The sequence below is a fragment of the Ursus americanus genome, chromosome 19 (assembly GCF_024610735.1).
Source record: "Ursus americanus isolate L20-20 chromosome 19, mUrsAme1.1.p, whole genome shotgun sequence".
NCBI classification, from domain to species: domain Eukaryota; kingdom Metazoa; phylum Chordata; class Mammalia; order Carnivora; family Ursidae; genus Ursus; species Ursus americanus.
The window spans coordinates 4,742,940-4,751,799 of NC_142145.1; the positions used below are offsets into that span (position 1 = coordinate 4,742,940).

The 8,860-nt window shown below is 45.6% G+C and overlaps 1 protein-coding gene across 1 annotated transcript in view; it reads left to right on the plus strand.

Moving 5' to 3' along the window:
- The window catches only part of FBXO15 (F-box protein 15), a 53,178-nt gene extending 44,905 nt beyond the window's left edge, over positions 1-8,273 (plus strand). The window contains exons 9-10 of the mRNA XM_045790265.2: positions 1,982-2,106; positions 7,665-8,273. Of these exons, the coding sequence (XP_045646221.2) occupies positions 1,982-2,106; positions 7,665-7,931 (392 nt within the window). The 3' untranslated portion in view covers positions 7,932-8,273. The remainder of the gene's footprint in view (positions 1-1,981; positions 2,107-7,664) is intronic.
- The last annotated feature ends 587 nt before the right edge of the window (positions 8,274-8,860 follow it).

An 8,860-nucleotide genomic window follows, 5' to 3' on the forward strand; every position in this document is an offset into this window, starting at 1 on the left:
CTTTTGTATATGTTTTAATCTATTATAAGATCCATCTTATAATAGACACATAATGTTTGAATCATGTGTCTGCCACTTACCAGTGGTATGACCTTGGGTGAGGTACTCTTAATCTCTCTGTGTGTCCTTCTTTCACCTGTGAATTCAGAAACCTGTGATACCTAATAGTAGGATTTTAAGATATTTTAAAGTAGTCTTTTAAGCTACTATACATGAAGTGCTTATTAACACAATGGCTGGTGTACAGTAAATTCTCAAAAAATATTGCCTTTTTTTATATACACTTTTTTACATGTGCATTCTGTGTGTGGATTGTTCAAGTGTAGGGTGAGCTTAACTTTTTTCTCTTACAGATACAAGCACTTACAGAGTGTGCAGAGAGAGCTCTGACCTTTCAAGATGCTGCAAATGTTAAAGTTGTTCTAAAGTGGGAGAATATTTGGTAATAAAGTAACAATGGTCCTTGCTTCCGCAGAGATTTCATGTTTATTAGCTTAGACAATTGCCATTGAGATGTTATTGGCTGTTGTACTTTAGGGTCCTTTTTCTGCAGTGTCCTGAGGACAAGCCACATGGAAAATGAACTCGCGGTTTTCCGTACGGCATCGTCTGGCTGCCAGCACACATGCCAGCCGGTCGGAGGTCTCTCGATTTTGCACATGGCTGTGCAGTAATAGAGAGCAGGGCAGAGCCACATCTGGTCCATTCAGAAAGTCATTACCATGTCTCCTCTGAGGCTTCACTTTTCACAGATTTCCTCCCGCTTCCGTCGAGCCCTGCCGAGGTGACAGTAGAGCTGTTGCCTGGGAAGGGTCAGTGTCATTTGGCATTGGCTCCCGCACCGGGGGAGAGGAGAGAAGCTGCATGGTTCTTGCTAATAACTCAGCAGTGAGGGGACGACGTCGTGGGCTGCCTCTGTCCTTGGTATAGAAGGGCTCCCAGCACCCTCCTACAGGGCTGGAAACTCTGCTCCAAAGGGTTCTCTCACTTAGAGCCATTCCCGTGTCACAGAAGGGGCTTCTGGCAGAGTGGCACTAAGGCTCGGCTTAAGTGACAACACTGCAGAATTTCTAGGGGCGAGGCAGCCTAGCTTTGGCTTTGTTTCAACCCCTGAAATAACGCCCCTAAGGTCAAAGAACTTTTGTTCTTCCCCTTTCTACTGTCTGCTTTGCCCTGTGACTCACATCTTGCCCTTGCCGAGGTGTCTTTCTCTGAGGAAAGCTTGTGTGCACGTGTAGGAGCTGCTGCGTTGTCCTGCGTGCTGCACACTTTTCAGGGCACATTAAATGAGAGTGTGGAGCTCATCGTCGCAGGAGGCTCAGCAGTACTGGAGGCTCTCTGAGCTTCAGGGCCTTGAAGAGTGGAACTTGTGCGCCTGGGTTGTGATGGGCTCTTGCTAGTGGCCAGGTGGCTCTTAGTCAGCATTTTGCTAGTCAGAGGAAGGGCAGGGCCTCTGGTCTCAAACTGTTGGTAGCAAGCGCAAGGATTTTTACTTACCAGTAAGCATGCGAGAGATGTTTTTTCCTTTTATGTGCGCGGGGCTTCTCATCTCTTCCATATTGCCCTGCTCTCAAGCTCCTCAGTCCTCTGGACGTTGCCCTCCTTGCTCCCCCACATTTCCTGTCTGGACCACTGTGCCATCCGCTTTCCGGGAAGCTCCACAGTTCTTGTGTACTGTTCGTACTGCTGTTACCTTAATCAAATTGGAAGAACGTCGGCCCCCTTAGCAATCTCTCATCAGTGACAGGTGAGATCCAGGTTCACCTCTGGCATGTCCCCCTACCCCACTTTGAGATCGTGTTTCCAGAGTACACACTCATGTCTCTGTCTCTGGGCTGCAGGTATGCCACCAGCCTCAAGCCAGATGCCTGCATCCAGGATGTGGCTAGATGAGGCATTCTTTAGGAAGCAGCACGCCTAAAGAGTCTTGACTTGTCCTGCATGGGTATGTCGTAATTTGAAAAATCTTAAATCTTTTCAGGATCCATTGAAAATGGATATGTGAAGCTTGTTGTTATAAGTTTTAAAAATAACACAGAACACCTACCTCTTATTGGGAAAGTTGGCCTCTCTTGGAGAACTGATATTTTCGATGGCTGTATAAAGGTAATTTGTTGTTTTATTTTCTTAATGTAACCTGGTTTCTGTATAATAAAAAAAGTCTGTCAATGTATATCTATGATACTGCTTTTAAAGTCCTAGCTTTACTGTTCTAATGTCTGAAGATATGCGCACATTCTCTTAGCTATTGACAGCCAGTTGATTCATTCAACAAATGCTTATTGAGTACCTTGTGTTTTTTGTTGAGTGTGGGGGAGCAGGAGTGGGGTAGCATGCAGCAACGTTTTTGTACCCCTGCCCTCCCTTGAAGCCCCTCTGTCTGTCTGTCTTGTGGAGAAAAAGTGGAGTTCTAGGCTGGACCAGGCACGTAGCATTTACTCAAAGTCTTAATTGCTCTTGCCCCAAGTTCTAAGTCAGGATACAGATAGTTCCTTGAATACCCTTCCTTGAACAGTTACAGCAGTTTGCGCCTCATCAAAAATTAGCCACATGGATGGGGGAGTTTATTTAGTGGTTGGGCGTCGGCAGGGAAGGAGGGAAGAAGAGGAGGCGGATGAGGATGGGAGCCCTTGAGACGTAGTTTTGTTTTCTTCTGTGATCTTGGGCCCATGGCTGCCCCTGGTTCTCATTGCTCTCCATTTTTGTTTTGTGGGTTGAACAGGATTTACGTATTCCCGGTGAGCCAGTGGGATCAATGTTCAGTAACATGCCTTTATGCTGCCATACAAATGTGGACACCTTGTTAGAACAATTACCGGTAATGACAAGAGCAGTGTTATCATCGAGGGTTAAAAACAGTTAGTTATCATTAAGTATTATCTCTTGAGCCACTTGCTATTTGATAAAAGGAACTGCTTTATTAATCCTATTTATTTGTAAACAAATATTTAAACTTTGGTACAGATTATTTTTATATACAAAAAAATATTGTTTCACGTCTTTAAGAGCACAGACCTTTTTTTTTAATGGGTCTTATAAAAATATGTACTGAAATAGAATATTTAAGTCGGAGTAGACCTTGAGGTCCAAGAAAGGCAGAATTCAGATGTGGAAGACTTAACATGTCTGTGTGATTTTAAAAATGATGTAATTTGTTCTGTGTTTTCTGGTATTTGGAGCAGGATGAGAGCTGAGGGAGGGAAGTGGAGAATTCTACAAAGAAACAAAGCTCTGTCCCCACTCTCGTTGTTACACACAGTCTCTGGGGGGACTTTATGTAGGGCAGACTAAGCTGTGGAACAGACTATCCTAAATAGCATTTTAGCTGCAAATGCGGGGACAGATTTTTTACAGCAACCAGAAGCCGAAGGTGTAGCTTCAAAATGAGCTCCAGGTGGTGATTCTGTAGGTTGCTAGACCGACGTGACTTGGGAATGCATGTTTCCAGCAAAATAGCTCTATCTGAAAATGGGGTTTGGAGTCCTTGAGGTCGGGCATGGACTGCGTGTCCTCGCACACTCTCCCCCGCAGGTCCTTCTCCCAGCTGGGCTCTGGGGGAAGGGGGAGCGGGCTCCACAGCTGCCCCCTCTCCGTGGGCCTGCTGCAGCTGGGCAAGGTCCATCTGTATTTTGCTATTCGTAATTTGGGTTTGGTACTGGGACTAAGATGTCCTCAGAGTTCCTAAAGAAGAAAAGTCGAGGTAAGTGATGTCCTGTCCCTTGTGTTCACCACCCAGATCAGGAATTTCCCTCAGGCATCTGATCAGTGTAACTATAAAACATGTTTTAGGAAATTTCTCTCAAGGAGTTAAAAACATTTTATAAACAAGGGTAAACTGTAAAAAGTTTCGTGGATACATGTAGCTATTAAAATCCCAAAAACAGAGTGGCATCCTTGTGGTGGAAATTGTAGAAACAGCCTCCGGGATGTCGCTTAGCATGCCATCCGGGTGCAGGTAGTTCGGAAGTGTCACCCAAGTCAGTGGCTCCGGGCCCGGGACGGATGTTAATGACCACGATACTGACAGATGGAGGAGCTGCCTGTTGAAGTGGTGTGTGGTCACGGATGGGCTCTTGGAGCACCTCCTGCTTTACTGCTCCCAGAGGAATCTTCTCGTCAGAGGGGCACAGGAGTGTGAGGGCTGCCCCGGAGGTCGTTTAAACCCAGCTTCCCTCTCACCTGAGTGCTTTGAGTCCAACGTCAGCAACGCTTCATTTTATATGGGGATTAACTGTAAACATTTAAAAACATCACGTTAAAAGCTGATGAGTTTTTCTTTTTCTTTTTTGAAGTCGGATTATGATTCCCAATATATTGTAGAGCTGCCTGCCGGGGCTGCTGTTAGTCCTGAGTCCGCACAGGCCCGCTGCCCCCTGGCTGGCTGCCGTGCTGTCTTGCAAACGCGGTGTGAATAGCCGGGGTGATTGGCCCGCTGCTGGCTTCAGTAGAATTCGGTATAATTCAAACCCAAACACTCTCCTGCCCCGCCTTCTCTCCATTCCTATCAGGAGTGCTGGTGGATGGAGTTTCCTTTGGTAAGGCTCTTCTTATGTCCGTTTTTTGTACTTTATCCTTTCCTGCCTCGGCACTTTTTATGTTATTTTAATGTTACTTCTAGATCTCTATGGAGCTCTGCATCCGTTGTAATTCAAGCTAGCTATCTCAGTATAACTGTGGTTGTGCTTTATGCAAGAATAGTGAAGCCTGCCGATGGGCGTGTCACGGGTTCAGTGTGTGAAGGTGGTTGTGCCCACACTGCAGCCCCCAAGAAAGATGCCCTGGCTGGCTTGCTGCAGTGCCGGGTGACTGAAGGCGTTGGCATCTTGGGAAGAAGCCAACACCCCTGGTGCACGAAGGAGGAGGCAGCCTCTGTGCTCTGTGAAGCAGGGTTCGGGTCATGCGCTGAGACTGGAAAGGGGTGGAAGAGCTTCCCCCATGTGACCCGGCTCCCTGCTCAGCAAGGAATGCACCAGCACCAGAGGAGGGAGGGAGTGGCAGGAGGAGGGTGGAAGGGAGGGCTGGGGGGCTCACAAAGGGCCTCACAACCCAGGGTAAAGAATTTGGCATTGAGTTTGTGTCCTGGGAAGCTGTTAAAGGGTTTTATGTGCCACTGTGTGCCGGGTGTTCCGTAGAATATGAAGGAATTGGAAAATGCTAGGCTTTTAGAACCAGGAGAGCTTCGGGAGATAGCTCCCAGCTCTGTCTGGCAGCTGAGGGGCCGAAAGCAGACAGAGGAAGCCGGTTACTGAAGGGCGCAGGGCTCGTGAGAGGCATCCCTGTCAAAGAGTTCTTACACTTCTTGACCGTTCCTCCTTGATTTCCTTCTCCACCTTCCTGTGAAATGTTGGGGCAGCCCAGAATGTCACCTTCTCCTCCATGCTCTCCTCCTTGCTCATGGTTCTAGCCACTGTGTCTGTGCTGCTGGATTTTGATGAGGTTTTAATTAACAAAACTGAGAGCCTGCTAACCCAGTCATGAAGATAATGAAGGGTGATGGGTTAAAGAAAGGCTTGGGTCCGCGTGACCACCCGACCAGCTGTATTATCTTGGGCGTTGACATGGCCATGGAGCTTCCTTCATCAAATGGCCATGATGATAGCTGTTTATTCCAGAAGGGCTCTGGCTGCCTGAGCACAGACAGAGACACATTCTAGCTCTCAGGGTCGGCTTTGGTTCCCCCTGTTCTCAGCCCCAGTGAGCCCTTCTCTGTGGTCTGTGAACTGTGGTCCCTGTTCTGCCAGAAGCAGAGGGTGTGATGGGTGGATGTGTGCTGTTCAAGGACCTAGAAGGGCATCAGGACCAAGGTCTGGTGTAGGGCTCCGCAGGCTGTCTCGCTCAGCAGCCCCCACCTCTTGGGGCAGGGGCTTTTGGCTCTGGTCTGTACTCTCTGCTGTCGGGGGCAGGGGATGGTTCATGTTGGCTGGCTCTTTACTCCGGTGTCCTCCAGAGGCAGGAACCACTTCTCATTGCTCACTTAACTAGACCATCTCTCTCTCTCTCTCTCTCGTTTAACTTTTGGAATGTTTGTGTTCCTTTAATTTCTCTCTGAGAAACACTTTTTTGAGTCAGGACTCTTCGGCCTGATCATACTCAGGTCCAAATGGTTAGTGCTGTTGGCCACATTTAATTGTGTGTAGATCTCTAAAGCAGCATTTATGCTGACATCTAGGATATCTTTATATCTCCCTATGTAGTATCTGTAATATCTGTGTGTCTATAATTAGGTTGATATCAATGTTCATTTTATGCAGATATCTAAGAGTAAGCATTTATATTCCAATTAATAAAACACTAACACAGGGCACAAGTCATGGCAAATAATGAGCCATTTCTAAAAAGGGAAGTGTTAGAAGATTTTAGCCTTGATACTACTTCATAGTTTCTTGAGAAGAATAATTCTTGAGAATTAAATAGTATATGTAAACTGCTTGAGTTAGTGTCTGATAAATAGAACATGTTAAAAAATACAGCTAACATTACACACTCATGTTCATTTCATAGCAGCATTATTCACAAGAGCCAAAAGGTGGAAGAAACGCGCTGTCAACCAGCAGCTGGATGGATACACAGTGTGCTGTACACATATGATGGACAGTTGTCCCACCTTACAAAGGAAGGGAATTCTGGCACATGCTACAACATGGGTGAACCTTGAGGGCATTATGTTAAGTGAAATAAGCCAGACACAAAAGGTCAAATACTGTAGGAGTCCACTTACATGAGGAATTGAGAGTGGTCCAGTTCACAGAGACATTGAGTAGAATGGTGGTTCCCAGGGGCTGCGGGGGCGGGGGAGAGTTATCATCTAATGGGTCCAGAGTGTCGGGCTTGCAAGATGAAAAGAGCTCTGGAGGTAGAGGGTGCTGATGGCCGCACAACAGAGTGCATGTGCTTAATGTCACTAAATACCGCTTAAAAATGGTTACGATGGTAAAGTTTTGTTGCTTGTGTTTTACAACAATTAAAAAATAAAGGTAAAACTATAGTTCGTTAATAATAATCATTATTAGCATCTCCCCCAACTCAAGTGCCCATATAGCTGTGACTCTTCACGGGGCCCTGTAGACGCAGCACGTCTGAAATAGTCACATTTCTCCCCAGACCTGCTCTTCTGCAGCAATGGGAGAAAGAGTAGGAGTTAGTGCCCCCTTCTCCCCTACCCTCACCTCCAAATACCAGATTCTGCTCAGTGTGTCTTGTAAATACTTCTTCCATCTCTTTCCTGTGAGTTACTACCACCGACAGCTGAGGGCTTGGTTTACCATCTCTTCGCAGGCGTGTAACCATCACCCACATGCCTGTGCTGTTCTCGCTGCCCCCACCCCTGTTTCATTGCTCTTGTGTTTATCGGAGATGCATTTACTGGCACTGGTGGCTGCTTGCGATGGTGGAGGTGATGACAGATAGCCACCCTGCCGCCCTCATGACCCTGTTGGCCCCTAGCGCCCCTGGTTCCTCCAGTGTTTCTTGCTCTCTCACAGTCCTGGTGTGGCCCTGATGTCGTCTGTAATACTGTTCTCTTTTCTCCCCTCCTGCCCCTTTCACTTCATCCTTCATGACAAGGCTTCATTTATACATTTGTACATGTATTAGTTAGACCTGGAAATCAGGTCCAATTTGCCATTTTGTCCTTACACTCATGAGTATTTATGTTTATTTTGTAGAGTTGTTCTATAATGGACGTAACCCTTTTGGATGAATATGGGAAACCCTTTTGGTGTTTCAGTTCCCCTGTTTGCATGAGATCTTCCGGGCCCTCTGATGGGCCTAACTTCTTGGGACAGACTTACTATGTTGACTATGTGGACTCGGAAGGAAGAGTGCACGTGGAGCTGGTGTGGATCAAAGAGACAGAAGAATACTTCATCGTCAGCCTGGTCCTTTATCTGAGGGTAGCAAAAATAAACCACTGGTTTGGGACAACATACTGAGTATTAGCAGGAGGTGGCGAATTATTGTTGCTGTTTGTTTATTTTGGACTTACGAGTTGTGTTCTTGGTGTTGGAAGTTGAAATAAAGCAGTAGTCTGTTTGATGCCTTCTTCTTTCACATTAGAAATTATGATTCCTGGGTCATTTTAAAGTTAATGTTTAGAGAATTAAGTTAAATTTTAAAAACATGAAAATAACACGTCCAATGAAAATTCATTTAAAATAAGGAAAAAGATATTTACCTAACTTTTGTCCTTACAATTTAAAAGACAAGGAATTCTGCTTAAGCATGTGATCATGTGATCACTGTGTGTGTGATCAATGAGTGTGTATGTGTGTGCATCTGATCACTCTGTACACGTGTGTGCACACACGTGTGTATGTGTCCACGTGTGTATGTGTGTGATCACTATGCAGGTGTGTGTGTGTGTGTGCACATGCCTGTGTGTATATGTCCGTACACATGTGCGTGTGTTGTAGAGATAGAGGTTTTTTTTTTTTATTGGCTAGAACCCAAAATGAAAGAGTATATTTAAATATCAACTTCATGGTGCCCATTAAAATGAGAAAGTGCTATATTCGTGGCATTCAGCAGCCACATTATTTATGTGAAAACTAAAGTTTTCACATTTATTTTTGAAACTATTTAATGAAACTAAAAGTGCCTACCTCACAAGGTAAGATGTATCTGAAATTATCAGAAGAAACTGTTATTGCTTAAAAGAGCAAAGTGTGATACAAAAGCAGTGAAGACCCCCAGCTGGACATTAGTGGAGACCCAGATGGATGAGTGAGTGGTGAGCACTTCCTCTGCAGAATGTTTTAACAGAGAGCTGACAGACACTAGGGTGGCAGATGGGGGTAGCATGCATCTAAGTCTATGTGGCTTTTTTTTTTTTAGGGATTTGGTTTTAAATTAGTTTTAGATT